General features: G+C 37.5%; 1 protein-coding gene across 3 annotated transcripts in view; it reads right to left on the minus strand.

The window, feature by feature from the left end:
• Positions 1–17,077, minus strand: part of ARHGEF26 (Rho guanine nucleotide exchange factor 26) — a 56,803-nt gene continuing 39,726 nt past the window's right edge. For all 3 annotated transcript variants that reach the window (XM_053458955.1, XM_053458957.1, XM_053458956.1), the window contains 5 exons: positions 16,862–17,016; positions 7,545–7,751; positions 2,735–2,802; positions 2,239–2,343; positions 1–974 (listed from right to left, as the gene is read on the minus strand). In XM_053458955.1, the coding sequence (XP_053314930.1) occupies positions 832–974; positions 2,239–2,343; positions 2,735–2,802; positions 7,545–7,751; positions 16,862–17,016 (678 nt within the window). In that variant the 3' untranslated portion in view covers positions 1–831. The remainder of the gene's footprint in view (positions 975–2,238; positions 2,344–2,734; positions 2,803–7,544; positions 7,752–16,861; positions 17,017–17,077) is intronic.

Genomic DNA, 17,077 nt, shown 5'->3' on the forward strand with positions numbered 1-17,077 from the left:
AAAATAAAAGCATTTAAACTTTTTTGTTTTCAGAACGAAACCTCACCAAAAGGGCTATTTCATAAGTGCTGCTTTTCTTTAATCTATGGAATGCTGTGTTTATACAGTACTTGTGGAATCCTCATTGGATACTAAAACATATGAACAGAATCTCCCTATCAGCAGTGTTTTTTTATGTTAAGACTATTTTCTTCCTAGCATTTACAGTTCATGTAAAGTTCAAAAGCCACTTAAAAGTCATACGTAAAGGCTTTGAGGCAACTTTCATTACTAGGTTGCTTAAGAATCCTCATTTATATTAAACTACGGTTTCTGCGAATGTTGAGTTTTTCCATTCCTTATTTGCTAATAATTCTAAGTAAGATTGCGTCTTCTTACCGTCGTTTCATAACGAATGTGTGGTAACCCCAAGAAGCATGGAATGTTGTCAAAGAATTTCTAAAGGTCCGTTCTTCTGAACCATGTCCAAATAGATGCCCACACAACTTTTGCTTTAGTGTTGGTTTCCAAACATGAAGTCTCAATATAACCCTGATAGACATAACAACAATGTTCTGCCTTTTGAGCGTATTTGCTTAATGCCAACTTTCCCTTTTAGATTCCATGAGTAAAATGATAGAACGGAAGCAGTGGCTTATGTGGACATGAAAGTAGAGACACTGTCCTTAGACTATCACCCTAATGATTACATGGTGATGCGAATCTTCACAGGAGTTCAGTGTCTAGCTCTGCAAGTACGCTGAAGGTCAATTATTCTAACTTTCCCACCAACAGTGCTGCTATTGTAGTGCAAATCATGCAGTAAAAAAAATGGCTGGCTTGAGTCTTGGGCTAGACATTTGTTTCCAGAGCAAGTAAACGTCCCATGCGTTCCATGTTCTTTTCTATTGTGGCACGGCAAGTTATTTCCTTGGCACACTCCATAGGGAACCAACCTCTCTCTCCATCTCGCAGTCTTTCCCCTTCATACCACCCTGTAAGGTAGAAGCAGAGATTGTGAACTTGCAGATTGTCAACAGGGCCGAGTGCAACTGTTTTATAAATCAGTCCAGGTATTTTATTGTTTGTGTTGCTTATACAATGTGTTGTCTAGGGCAGAAACAGAAACTGGCTAAATGAAGGTCAACTGTCTTAATCTTTGTACAAACACAGAACGTCACTAGTCTTCCCACAGCTCAAAACAAACAAAAACCTAAAACATTAATTTTCATGAAGCAAACCAGCTACAATATTTTGTTTTTATTGTTGTGCACTTGGGGAATTCAGTCAATTTTATCTACTGGGAATTAGTTACTAGAAAAACACAGCCTGCCGCAGTCCTACTCATGATTGTAACAAGAAGAATGACAATTTCCTCTGACAGAAAAGTTAGAACAACAAATACCAGCCATCATCTCTGTTGCTATGGTAACCACACAACGGATACCCTAGATTATACTGGAAAAGAGACGGATCGGTATTGTTTTCTAGTAAATCAGATTTAGGCCAGACTCCTCAACTGAAGCAGTCACCTTAACAATATACATGTCTGCATGACACGGGAGGAAAAACCCCAATGGTTTTAAGATACCACCTGCTGACTCGAGTATCTCTTAACCCTCAACTTGCTGGAGAGATCTGGAATCTACCCCTTCAAATTTAATATAAATGTTTTGCGCTCCAACTTAAATGTGAGTGTATTGGAGGGTTCTACTTAAAGAACCATATCTTTGCAATATTACACCATATTTGTTTGTTTCATTTCTTTTTTATGTCCTTATATGTTGGATATCGGAGACCAAACTACACAAGTTGGGTAAATGATTATTTTTGTTCTTTTGAAGTGCACCGTATCACCTTTTGTATTTAACTGATGTTTAGATGCAATATGGCTTGCAGTAATCATGCCGAGGTTTATCTGGTGAAACTGAACCCAATTATTAATTACATTTGGTTAATTGGTTAAAGCCCATTGCTTTTTCTTGTAGGGCTGGATAGCCTTTTCTTTTTCTAAATCTTCTGATGAAATCTTTACAAATTGCATTTTGCTTTTACTCAGGTTATATTTGTCTAATATTAAAATTATTTGGATGATCTAAAACATTTAAGTGTGACAAATATGCAAAAATATAAATACTTGTTTCAGATAATAGTGTTGTTAAGAATTATCCCAAACCCCCTTTTTTCACAAAGCCATCACGTGGAAGGGAAAGAAGTCAGTACACCTTTACACTGCATTAAACCCAATAATGTGCTCACCATCATTAATTTTCTGATAAACCAAGACCACGTCAGCGACCTGTAGAGAAAGCTCATCTGGCTGCTTAGCAGTGTATGTCCTGGTAATTTCCACTTGTGTCAAAGCTTTGGGAGGAAAAGAGTTAAAACGTTTGTTAGTTTGTCAGAAATACAAAATTATATAAATTCTTGATTGAGATGAAATCTGCAGGACAAATAAACACATTACACTACTGTATATATGCCATGTAACGTCAACAATTGCTGTTATGTGCAGTGTGGTTGTGTTGTCATCTGGTGGCATAATGGTATAATACAGACTCCTTGTTTGTAGGCCTAGTTTCATGCGCATGTCGCTAACAAATTGGTTAGTGAAGCATGTAGGGGTTAGCGAAGGAATATTACTGTCACTTCTTCAAGACAAGTGCCATTTTTGTAAATTAGATGGTTTGTGACTGTTTTCGGACTATACACTAGGGGGCAGTATGGCACAGGAGAAGGACCATTTCATGCTTACTTGTTCTATCTGTGTATGGTCTGTCATTTCTCTGTCCCAGCGCAGTTATCCAGCGAGCTCGGTCACTCCTGCAACATATAAAGGTGAAAAACATGTGTAGGAACTAAAGCCAAGTTGTCAATGACCCACCGTCTCGTGATGTACTGTTTGAATGAGCACATTTTGTGCCCTCAAAATAGATGAGTCAAGGAAAAAATATCTAGAGTGTTATATTTCTAAACAAATTGTGCAGCAAGCACTAAATTAAAATATGAAAACAAGATGTAAAGAAACCATGATTTGGAAAACAAGGAAAACCAAAACTGCATTGAGAACTTGTTAAAAATGTTAAACGTATGCTGCTTAAAGCACTGTGGCAATATGTCTAGTTTAGCAGTATTTTATATACTGTTACATAGTAAGCATTTATCCTGCTCTCCTAAAACATTGTATGAGCACACACTAAAATAACGATCGTGTTCCCAGAAATTCCCGTGCAAATGTGTGTTCAGTATGTGTTGTTTCTGTTTTGCGCAACCTTAAAAATCCTCAAATATGGAATAGCTCCTTATAGGAGGCAATTACTGTGGCACTGTCAGACTGGATCGACAATAAAGACTATTACAGTAAATTAAAACATCCATTGTGCCAGAATTCAAAGTATACCACACTCATCAGTGTAAGATTACGCTGCCCTGATGACGACCCCCTAGTTATAGAGTAGAGAGAACACAGTTTTCCAGTCGTGTTACCTGGCTTCTCGGCAGCCATCATTGGAAGCAATGATAAAGGAATCTTATCCTGTATTTACTATTTATATGTGTCTAAATTTCTGAAATAACCCTGAATAGACAGAAATACTGTGCTGTGTGTTGTCAAGCCTCAGATGAGGCTCACAACTTATTTGTGTAGAATACCAATCTAATAGACCAACTACAGGCCTGAGAAAGACAGTTTCAAAAGTGTTTGCAAAGTTATTATGTTTGTTGGGAGATCTTATTACAGTGACAACAACAAAATAAGTCAAAAGCGTAATGGAATGCCTTTAATTTTAATTAATTTATTGAATTGTTGGTAATTCAACAGGAGGCCATGTCCACAAGTAAAAGTTGGAAAATAGTTGTTGTGGTAAAAACAGGGTGTTAGAAATCCCAGTACCGGACCCGCACCTAATGCCTCCGGATGGTACCAGGACCTTAACATCAAAAATCTGAACAACCATCATCAACCAGCACAGACAAAATACAGTGCTGTTTCGGTGATTCTTCATGAATACCTGTAACAATCCCCTTATGACTTATATTTAAAAATGTGTAACTAATGCTATACTATCGCACAGGTGATTAAAAAAATGACATCATCGCAGCCCTCAGATTCAGCATTTAGGTTGGAGTGATGGCCAGTGAAGCAATGCCTTTATTTGAAATTCCATTGTCTCTTCCCCGGGATGGCAACGTGCCATCAGAGGTTAAACGATATGGGGAAATATTTGACTAATCTCCTGAAGTACGTAAATATTATATGGTATAGTCAGAATTTGCTGGTGATGTATTAGTCATAATAATAATAATATACATCATGGGATAAGCCTGTGAAGTGTTTCCGTTTGCCGTTGGTGAACTTGCAGTCTGCAGGTGCATGCATGTGCAGGTTCATATGTATCTGCAACATTGACGGGAACAAATTGATATATTTTCCATATACAAACATACACTGGGATGTGAGCCCTTATAGCCTGTCCCTGGTTTCTAATGACAACTAACCGATATAAATGGTCAACCCCGTTAGTATATGTTATACTTTCACACAGGATAACTATGAAAAATATAACATAATGCAGAGATGGAAAGGAATCAGTTTATTCTCTGCTTTTATGTATTATCCAATAAATGCATTACCTGTGCCATTGGCCAGGTTATTACCAGTGAGAATTATTAATTCACAGCACAGACATTTAACATTGCATGGTTAAAGCTGGGGCAGGACCATGTACATTTGACATATCGTCATAACATGTCTACCATGTAAAGAACTTAAAGGTGCTGTTCCACATAGGGGGGCTCCCTGTCTCCAAAAAACTATTTAAAATGTTTATGAAAATAATATAGTTGCCTAGAAAGAGAGTCTTGTCTTTCTCCCAAAGACCCTCCTGTGTATTACATCACACCTTCTGCCATTCCCAACTTCCATTTAATGCTCATACATATGAAACCGCAAGCTTTACAGATCCTAATCCACAGTAATGGCCACATTGGCCAGTGATAGGGAGCGAGTGTTATGGTGAGTGAGTGAGGTGTTTTATGTGAAAGGTGGTATGGGTATAAGGTCCCCTTAAACTAGAAGAACTAAAGGGTGATGACAGAGATGGGCAGGCTGAGCGGTGAAGACAGACGGGGTTAAGAGGCGCGCTGAAATGTTTTCCACGAGGAAATACATCAAATTGATATGCTATTTAAGATGCATACTATAGTAGTGCATAATAATATTAATATCTGAGAAAGTTGTGATAAACCCTCTATGTGGAACAGCACATTTAATTGTTGGTGTAATGTTTCTCACTCCTTTTCACCTCACCCTTGTCCACTACACAACCTAATATTGGTGGTTCTGCTTCACATCTCTTTAACCGAAAAGGGAATCCTGGAAAATGCTCAAGTTTCTCGCTGGCTCACACTTAGTACAATTTAATTAAAAATATGGTCTCATACACGTCTATGTGTGGGGCTCTCGCCTCTATACACAGAGACAGAGTAAGTGTATCCAGTGGAAAAAGCAGTGACACTCCATTTACCGGCACTACATCATCACTAGAATTCCTCGTTCATTAAGTGCACAGGGAGCAGGATGATACAAAACAGACACATTAACACGCACAATATAACTTCACTGCCGTAATCAACAGTCTGAAAAGATCACACATTTTACCCGTTGTGCTCAGGAATGATAGCAAAATCTCCAGAATTCCATACTGTTTATGTTAAAAAACCATACGACCATTATTGCAAAGAAAAGGATGCATCTATTTCCAGGGGTTATTTTACATAACTATGTAATGTGTGGCTCACCCTGACTCACGGAAGTGGGAGAACAAGACGAGTCTGAGGTGTGGCAAGGCTAATGCTGGGCCATCGGCCAGCTGCTCGTTCACATCTGTATTCTCTACATCAGAGAACATGCTTTTAATTCCAGTAGTCTTCTGACCAAGCACATTTTCTAGATACTTTGTAGGTGAACAGTGTGGGTCCTTGTAATTGCTATTTTGTGTTTTGTATAAAATGTACATGACCAGTTTTGTTTTCGTATTGATTCTGAGTTTAATTTGTAGGTGTGTGTGTGCAGTGACGCGCATGCTGCAGGTTATACTCCCAGATAATGCAGACGATTATCAGCTACGGAAACTATGACTTCTGGCTCATGAAACTGGCAGGGTGTGAGAAAACAAGAATGGAGAAGGATTTCAGTCTGCATTTCTCATAATAGAGAGCAAAATGACTCAAGTGCAGCCCCAACACTAATTGCTTAAACAGATCGCATCAAAAAGATCTAGCTGTTGCTTGTAAATACAAGCAGCATTTTTTGTCTCTCAAGGGACAGCTGTCTGTTTTCCTCCCTGGCTCCCTGCAGTGTGAGCAGTATTTCACTACTAAATACTCACCCACTTTGCTTACAGTCTCTGTTCATACCCCCAATATTTCAGTTCCCAAAATATGGTATGGTTAAAGGTACCATGTACATACCTAACCATCTCCTGACACTTTGATACAGAATGTTGGATATGACATGATATGCTGGTGCTCAGCTTAACTGTGTTGCGAGGAAGCCATGCGGGTGCTGGCATTGTGGTCAGTGCTGTAGAAGCACAGGTCAATTGCAAACGCTTATGGGCTGGCCAGAATCTGATCTCCCTAACCAGCAGATCAGAAGGACTGTCCCAGCACATTAGGGAGGCTGGGAGTTATGCCTGTGTCTGAACCCATTTATGTGGACATTGCTCCAGTGCATCTAGGTTTAGGGTGAACCAAGTAGTGCCAGAGGTAGCGTAGCGTAGACAGATGCAGAAAAAGAAAGGGAGGTGTTTCCGTAAAAAGTTTGTAGCGCCAAGGATTCTTGAAATTGATTTTGAAAACTAATCATGTAGATTGTTAGTGCCGTGCCCTCGACTTCATAGACCGTGGAAAGCCAAAAGCTTATTCTACAGCAGTTCTGGCATCATAGCTTCCATTGCTCTCAATCAAAAGAGTGGATAATCTACCGAGGGGTTTTTTTGTGGGATACTTCCAGAGGCAGAACATCTCTCTCTCCTCCAGTCATTACCAAGGTCAAATTACAAGCAGACAATGTTACTGGAGGCAGGACGCTTCTTGTAAATTGAATGGATATGGATGCCTGGTATAAAGATGGCTCTATAGAGGAACAGTGCTCTTTTTTAGGGTCCCTAAGCAAAGAGATATATAGGGGCCCCACCTCAAGTGCTAATGTTGAATGTATGTTAAATAAGGAAATAAGTACTTATGAACACAGTTGCATTAAGAAAAATGATATTGATTATAGCTTTATAAGGAATCCATGTCTCATCTCTGCCATGTCCTCTGAGGGACCCCTTTAGAGCAGCAGGGGGCATAATTTGCTGCTTTATATGGCTGCAGCTGTAGATCTGGAATACTACAATTAGATGGACGAGTGATACAATGACTAGCAGTAACTTTTGCCTGAAACAAAATAAACTAATGTATGCCATGCACATAACAGCCATGTATGCCTAAAATTAAGGATCTCAATACTGCATTATCTATACTGATGATATAATTAGCAACTTGATTTATTTACTTACAAGGTCTCTGCTCCAAGCAGCATCTCTACTTCCTCCCCTGCATAGTTGCTGCGGATGGTTAACGTGAATAGGTGACTTGCTGAGCATTGGCGCAAGTAGAGAATTGGTGTGCTGGTCTTCGTAGGTGAAGTTGGTTCCTCGCTATCGTATTGCTCAACGTAAAGCTGCTCTAGTAAGGAATAATCTGTGACGTTATAACTCTCCTCACTGCAAGGGAAAAAAGACAACATTAACACAACCATGTTATACTGTATGGATGCTATATAGTGGAGTGAACTTGCTTTAATTTATATTCTGCTAACAGGAGTTACAGACATATAGGTGGATCTAGATTTGTAGGGAAACATAATTTAAACATCTGTCCTAATTTAATTAATATTTTATGGATCTATCTGAAAGATTTATTTTATACACAGAGAAATGTGATACACAAAAGATAAAAAAAAAAACACAGCCACCTTCATCAAAACACACATCTACTACCACAAGAAGTTACCATAAAGAAATGGAAAACAAAAGCAGCATAAGAGGGTAAGAAAAGGGCAGACTTTGCCAGCATTAATGAGGAAAGAAGGGTGAACTAGAGATGGAGGTTTGGGGAGCATAACGTTGATGAATAGACAAAAGATACAAAATAGATTGGGTTACAAGAGAAACTTGACATGGATGAAGGTGAGATGAAGAGAGCTGCAAAGCAGGTAGATTGGAGAGGCAATAGCGTGGGGAAAGAGGTCAAAGCGGAGGAGGCAGTCGCGGTGAATAAAATGTCAGAGGGAATGATCTGAAGATATTATGGAGGCAGAAGGAAAACAATGTGTGCCATAGGGATATGACAGAAACAGAATAAGTTGGGTGAGTTAAGGAGCTTCTGGCCTGTCACCTTGAAGCAAAACAAAACTTTGTATTTATCAGTGGGACATGATTACTTGTACATGGCTCTGTGAACAGTCCACTTAAAATGATTTAGCTGATTGTAACATATGTTCATTACAAATCTATTGTTCTTGGAATATATTTCCAAACAATCATCTCTTCTACCACCTAACTTCATTTCCAATCTTTTTAAATATTTGTACCATTTTTTAGAAGTTGTGCAAGGACAGTGAAGTCTGTGAAATTGTACTATGGGCGTTCAATTAAAACTCACCCAAATAGCATGTAAATGTGTGTGTTTGTGTATATATATATATATATATATATATATATATATATATATATATATATATATATACACACACATACACACAATGTATGTCATAATGTAATTAATTTTGTTGTGCTGAACACCAGGTAGGAGCCACATTGGATCACAATAATAACACATAACTACAATAACATTTACAGTTTTCTGATTATTTACTGGTTACTAAAGGTTGAGTTCTCTTTCAAATAGCGTAAAGAGCATGCAGAGGTGAGGCATTTCTGCTCTGGGCTTTTGTCAATCAAACAATGCCCCAGGATGGATTCATCATTACTCAAGTTCACAAGAAAAAGAAACTAATATTACAAGTTCCATATTCTTCAGAAGACACGACACCGGGATGAATTTTGCCTCCAGGTCCCCAAAAAGTCATTCCTGCCTTTCCCCAACATAACAAAACAAAACAAAAAACAATAAAAACAGTAAGACACATCCAGCTTTACAATTATAAAACAATGTTGGTTGGTCCACAATATGCGGATATTGTGACACTACAGTCAGATGCTGAGAGAGCAAGCAAGTAAAATACTTCATTCATGGAATATCATGTTTGTACATGAGCAAATCTAGTTGTGGGCACTGCGCATGTGACTCTGCCAGCAGTCCTGATATTTGGGACACGCCATCAATCACAAGGACATGTTGCTAGGACTGTCTTGGAATTTATAGAGTAGAATTAATCACTAAACCTCTTTTTTAAATCAGAATCTCGTGTACATCCAGTATATCTTGTTTCAGAAACACATTTTGCATAATGTGAAAGTAGACAGTTCTTTATGTAAGCAGTCTTTAACAACTCTGCCGGGAAAATGCAAGAAACCTTTGTTTGTATTCTAATAGGAAGCACAAAATGCCTAGAGAGAATAAGGTTGTTTTCCCAACGATAGAGCACAACTTAAAATACACAACATTTATTTTTATGAAAAGTTTGTTCATATCCATAGACCATAAATAATCATTTCAATTCAGGGGTCTACTGGCTACAGCACATGTACAATATACAAATATCAAAATGCTAAATATTATCTTGGCATCCACAGAATTCCAGACAAGATGCTTAGAAGTGCTGTAAGTGTCATGACAGTGAAGATAAGAACCACTTGGTACATCCAAGGTTCTTCAGTCCCTTATCTGCCTTAAAATATTTATAGTTTCTTTGGTATAAAGCAAGTGCTCCTCGGAGTTAATGAGGTCTGCCTTTGTTGTCTTTTGAAATCATTGTACAAACCCTTTTTGTTCTGGGTACATTCATCAGGAAAAATGGGTAAGAGGAGAGCCTGAGAAACCCCATACATTTTGTTCCCACATATTCCAAGCAAAACTGGAGACTGGCAACAGGTGTCTTCTCTTAGGAATCTCCAGAAGCCTGGAAAATTAAACTGAACCAGTCAATATAGGACATCCAGCTGAGGCCTATCAGCTGGCACCGGGCACTTCCGAATATCAATTTTTTTCTATGGTTTTCTGAACAAGGAACTTAACCAGCTTAAGCTAAAGATAGTTACAGTTGTCAATGGGGTGACACGAAAAACATGTGTTCAGGAACCTCCCCAAAGGAATGTGCGTATTATAATTTAGACTGCTTGTAGACGGGCCTTTAAAACATTCTTGGCAACGCTATGCTTGTCAAGGAAATGCTTCCTGCAATTGTTTGTCATGCCTGTGCCTGTTTACCAGCTGTGGGGTAAGGTAAGTGAAAATGATCTGGTTTGGCAAGCCACTGACCTATTACTTAGGAAAGAGTTTGAAGCCCCCACACGTTTCCTGTTTCACCTTCCCTGCACACTTCCATAATACATTATATATAAAGAAACATATGTCATATATAACACAGCTGCACACAGTTACTTCATTATCTAAGGTGATTAAGTTTCCTCCTAAAGGGAAATCAACAATGATATTAGTCCAGCCTGACAGTACAGGATAATGTATTTTACATACATAGTTTAATTTGTAATCCCATTTTCTGTATGTACGTATATAATATATACGTATATATATATATATATATATATATATATATACACACATACATATATATATGATATATGATATAAAAAAAAACCAGACATCGTGTCTACTGGACTAATACGTCTTAACCCACATATGTATGTATGCGTTTGTGTATGTGTATATATATATATATATATATATATATATATATAAAAATAAATAATGACTTTAGGACTATAGATAGGAAAGGTTAGTACCGTCTATCCTCTCCCATAGTAACTAATACTCATTGTATCACGCACTCACACATTCACTCTGAAACATACTCACACTAAAACTCACACTATCATACCTCACATCTTTATCTAATCAGCAGCCTACATCATCTTTCCACGGTGTGTTCTAATTTGGATATGTTCTTCCTTATTTAAGTGTACAGTCTTTAATGAGGAAAATGTGTGTATGTTTATAGTTTATATCTATATATATATGCAAATAGACAAGAAACACCCCAGGCACAAAGATGAAGCAGCAAGCAGAAGCATTTCAAGGATTTCTTTGAAACCTGTTTTTTTATTATAAATAAATAGCCATCGCCCATCTGTAAATTATTTTAGTTTTCCTTAGGTAATTAAAGCCCTTAATTTTGTGTAAGCCATAAGGAATTTTTCAGTTGGGCCAGTAGCAGCCTTAAAGTGTACATGACATTTGTGCATTTTCATTTAATGCACAAAAGCTTACAAAATACCATGATCTTCAATATTATAATCCTTTCCAATGGTGTATGCGTGCGGGATTAGCTTTTCTATTTCAGCAAAATAATTTAGATTAATTGGCTAAAAGAAAAAGTGGGAATTACATTTCTACATCCCCTTAGATTGCTTTAGTTTAGTTTAGTTTAATTACACCAAATGAAGATACCTGTAATGTTTCTGCATACACGCTGTCACATGCTAAAACTTTACTTGTTTTACATAAACTCATATAAAGCCGAGTTGTTTGTCTGCCATGCCAATGCCACTTATGGTTCAGTCAACAAAGCTCTAAAAACCTGGCACAGAAATCAGTCTTCTGTAATAATTAAAGAAGCCTTCTTGCGAAATCACTTTAAAGAGATTATTCATGCTAATTAATCAAAGGTATACGTTTCCACGTTAAGGGAAAAAAAATCCCAATGACTATAACCTGATACTTGTAAAACTGGCCAGATCTGATTCTCCGGGAGAAATATTCACTGAAAGTCCAGCATGCAGCTGCTCACAGGTAACATTCCACCGTATTGTCTGATCTTTGGGTTCTGTCCAACTTATGAAGTACAGCTGCCTTTTCTCAAATATATCTGTTTTCCCCTGGGCAGTGAGCCAAAAGTCTCAGCAATTTGCTGTAATCCCAGTGTGACAAGACAAAGAACAGAAAAAAAAACTATAGAATGATTAAAAATAACTAAAATACTTTGTACCTTGAACTTTTTGTGTATAATACATAGCTATGCTTAGCATATTACCGTGCTAAGCATAGGCAGGTATGTTATTCCACAAAACACCCATAGAGAATTCTCTCATCGAAATAAATCTAGTACGCTGTCATGTGCTGATGATATTATTCGGGGATTCAGGAAATAAGGACATAAAAGGAGACTTTTACAGAAAGGTCAAACAGGGAAGCTGAGTTTGTGAAAGTGCAAAAAGAAAACAAGCTACGAGCAAACAAGAAAATAAAATATTACATACATACAAATCTATGTTTCTATATCACTCTTGCTTTCTGCGTATTAAGACAGACCACATCACCTGTCTGCAAGAAAGAATTAGTGAATAGCAGATGGCAGATTCCATTAATCAGATGTACTCGCAGCCAAGATCTGTTCAGATCTGCTCGGTGTAGAATTGACATCACATTGTAGAAGAAGACATGTTAATGTCATGGGGCTAGAGATTTAAAAAAAAAATATACAGTCTAAGTTTATTTCAGGGCAGAGACGGCCTTAGGGCCGTCATCGGAGAAGTATAACAACAAGAGGTGCCCTTTGGCCACCAAAGTCCAACAATGATGTATAACGTCTCTACAGTTCGATACCATCAGCTCACTGAAATACTCAGTGTGAGGTTTACTTTGTAGAAGTTCAGTGTTTAATACATCTGAAGAGATCACGGAGTTACTGTGACTTTACATCTTGCTCTATTAATATGTTGCAACATGTTAATAAAAGTTTCAGGATAGAAAGTGCTCATTTCTACATGATGTGAGCATCATAAATTAGCATAGCTATAAATTTTGCATCTGGTATTGTAACAGAACTAGTGAAGTGTGAAACCTTAAACAAATCCGTGTAAATCCTTTTCTCACCCAATGTCCTTAAAAACATAATTTAACGCAGGACTTGCATTTCTAATTCACATTAAGAAAACTGAGAAAAACTCTATAACAGTTGGAAAAAAAAAAACAAATCTACTATTAGCAATCACTTCAGTGCTACTGAAGACGACTCATAGTTAAATAAAAGTTAAGAATGAACAAAAAGAAAATATACCAAAGATGTAAATGAATAGCTGCACATATGCAGTTAAGGCCCTAGCAAGTGCTAGGAAGAGTCAGTATCATCCATATAAACGATCACATCAAATTTCTTAAAATATCTTGCTAAATATATTGTTTCTTTTTATTTGGCTCTGAAAATATGCAAAACTTTTTATATTGTATTGTACAGTCCAGCAGAATATGATGGTGCCTGGACCAGCCTGAAGATGACAAGGCAGTCATGGCTTTTTAAACCCAGTGACCACCAAATCACAGCAGATAGCTGGATGCATAAGACTGCACAGTATGTTTTTGTGGCCACACAACAAGCAGACGGACATACGCACTAGGGAAACCGGACATTGGAGCACCCGATCTGCCGCTAGAGCAGCTGTCAGCCAGAGCCCCAGTGTGCATTTGCTCAGTCCAGGCCTTGACGGCACTGTATAAATCAACAAATAATGATAATTGACCATGACATATCCTGTGAACCAGTATTACCTATAGGACTGGTGATATATTCACAGGGAGCAAAACAACAGCATGAGAAACATGAATATTCTGGATCTTCTTCAACCATAGGTTTGGTCAAATTTAAGGTGACTCTCTATGTGTTAAATCTATAGCTTAACTTAGTTATTTTTAACAAATTAGTTTGCACACGACTTCTCATGGGCTTTTAAACAATTATAAAAAAAACCTAACCTGATCATAATTGGTAGGCCTCCAATACAAAGAGTAGGCCGAAACATTGTGCAACTCGTGTGTCAACAGTAACTATACCCACATACACAAACCAGATAAATGTTACAAAGGTAAACGTTTTTACGAGGGTTCACAGCAATGTTTGCTTTAGTTATTGTGTACTTGTTATATTACTTTCAGTTTAAAATAAGTCGATAGCTGTGCCCCTATGCACATGCGAGCTAGGTGGATTGCCACAGGATTGGAGTAACTGACCTTAGAGTCAAGCAAATTGAATATAAGATAGATATAAAAGACATGATATAAAATAATATAGCATCATCTACTGGAAGATACGTATAATATCATTAAAATCACAGTCTTAGCGACCTCATTAAAATACATCCAGCAGGACCAGTCATTTTACCAAAGAGGTGACCTGAAAGGTGGGGGAAACTGGGCAATGGCATATTCTTCCTAGGGAGACAGGTCCAAAAAGCAGTAGCCCCTAGACCACACTTAGGCTCACAATCCCTTTGTCTCCTTTTCCTTCACTGATCTCCCTCCTCTTTAGGAGTTCGGATGTGTGAACAGACATTGTTCTGCAGCCCCAAAAGCCACAATAATGCTTATATAATACAGCAATGCAAATTTAACGATTTTTTTAAAGTCCTAAGCTCACAATCATAATGAAATATCTTAGGAGTGGGCACCATAATCAATGTGAAATGCAATTACATTCTAATTTATTAAACACATTTGAAAAAATGTATGCTTAATATAAAACTAAATTACTGTTACTGGTCCAGTAGTTAATATTTTGAATGCCATAAAGGAGATCCCGGGGTTTGTTTCCCTTTCACACAAATAGATAGCAGGACTTTGGAGAGGTCTGCGTCTGGCGGCTTCCTGTAAACAGTATGTTTCAGGAAGGCCTGGATAATCAGTGCATATTTTAAGGCTAAAAATCCACCGAAATATCCATATGTTTATGTTTTCCTTTGTGTGTAGCTTTCTATACATCGGTGAAATCTGAAAATGAGAACGTTTAACACAGCTACAAAGATGAGAAAGTGGGTTGCAAAGAAAGTATTATTTTTTTTTTTTTTCCCTTAATCTGATTTTTGTGCAGGAATGAAAGGTGTTCAAGCTTTCCTACTGCCCAAGTTTACAGTGTCTCTGTTAGAGAATTTCCTTCTTACTTTTAATATTTCCAGGCATAAGGGCCAAGAAATACATTTGGGGCACTCAAAATTTTAAAGAGAAAAACAAGTCCTTAGAATATACAAAAGAAACAAATATAAATGGTTGTAAATGAAAAATAACAAAAACTACTTCAATCACTCCTCCACTTAGAGGAATGCACTTATCTGTGATGTGTTATAATTGTAAGTAGGGTGATTTTATATATATATATATATATATATATATATATATATATATATATATATATATATATATATATATATATATATAATATATATTTTCAGAGGATTACATTTTGAAATACTAGCATTCCCGAGAACACTCCACACTTTACCCAAGTCTGCTTTCTCGGGTCACTTCTCTTTTTCTAAAGCTGGGCAGCAGCATTGCCACACCCACTTCCCGCCCACTTCCCCTCCCACTCAAGACTGTCTTGGGCTACCCTTGTCCCAATGCCTTGTTTGCTCCGCCCTATGCAAGTCTAGTCCCACCTACGTAGTCATCTAGTCCCGCCCTGTCACAAAGTGTCACCTCTAGAAGAGGGAGAGCTCCAGGTAGCTTGCCTTGGGATATACACCCATAAACACAAGGTGCATTGACCTATGTTGGAGGTAGATTATGCCCAGAGCATAACACGTGAGCAACACAAGGCATATAATCAGCAAGTGCACAAGTGTTATGGGTCAACATGTTTTAGAAAAACCTGACAGTTAGGAAGCACATCTTCCAATTCTGCAAGACTTACGGTATCTAATAATCAATAGTGTTTAATACAGTAAACTCTCAATAATAACCAATGGGGGGTTCATAACAGGGGAAAACAGTAAAGTATCTATAGAGTCAAAGTAACAAAACATGCAAACTGATACATACTGTGGATTTTCTAGTTGTTTGTTTATTTATATGTTCATAGCAACATTTCAATGCTGCCTGTTGCCAACGGTTTGTTTAGCAGAGTGAATGTAGAGAACAGGGCAGTGTTACACCTCTTGAGGACTGCGGAGTTCCAAAACACAGCAGCCAAAAGCATATGGAAGCTGAAACAAGTCCTATTCGAAATGGTACAAATGTATCCTGGGATACCATTTTCCATGCCAAATGAGCTCAGATTGTCCAAGTACAATAAAAAAAAGAGCTAGTGGATTTCCAGTGATAAAATGCTTAAAATGATGTGTCAAAGGCAACTTACGATATGCTGATTTTAAGATTTAAGCCAATATTTTGCTAATGTTTTAAGAAATTAAAAAAACGTGCTATGTTCCCTTAGCACAAGTTTACAGCAAAGTGTTTTTTTTTTTTTAAATAAACAAGAGTGCTGCTATACTCATTCCAATCTTTATTACTACACTGAACTTCAGATCACTGCTCCCAATGCACAATAAAATGATCAGGATCACACTATAACTATGTAACATGTTCTGATTTCTGCCAATTTACTAGGGCTCTCTAATACAGCATTCAAGGAAATCGGTTAAAGTTAAGGTATTAAAATGCTTATACGATCAATGTTATTGATGATTGAGTTTGCCGCACTGAATTTATAAAGCCAAACTGGAGTAATTTTAGTTCTGAATTTGGATCAATGAGCAGAAATATTTTGTGGTGTCTATCAGGGATGTTACCCTAAAACTGCTCAAAATATACCGTAATAATAATAATCTTGGGGTGTTGTCCTGCTTGATAGCCTTCATTGCTGGGTTTTTGGCAAATCCTGATAAGAAACCAAAAGCTAAAAACTTAAAGCCACAATAATTACCTTTTCTTCTTTGTAATAATGAGGACATCGTTGAAGAGAAAGAAGTAGACTGGCTGTTTAGTCGTTTTCTTTGAGAAAATCCCAGTATCTTCTACATAGGCGGTTAGCTCGCCCCTCTTCATTAACCACCGGGATGAAGACACTAAAGGGAATGGCTACAAGACACACAAAAAACCCCCATAAGATTTTGTATTGGCTCTTACCACCCCCAAGTAA

This window comes from Spea bombifrons, chromosome 3 (genome assembly GCF_027358695.1).
Source record: "Spea bombifrons isolate aSpeBom1 chromosome 3, aSpeBom1.2.pri, whole genome shotgun sequence".
Taxonomy (NCBI): Eukaryota; Metazoa; Chordata; class Amphibia; order Anura; family Pelobatidae; genus Spea; species Spea bombifrons.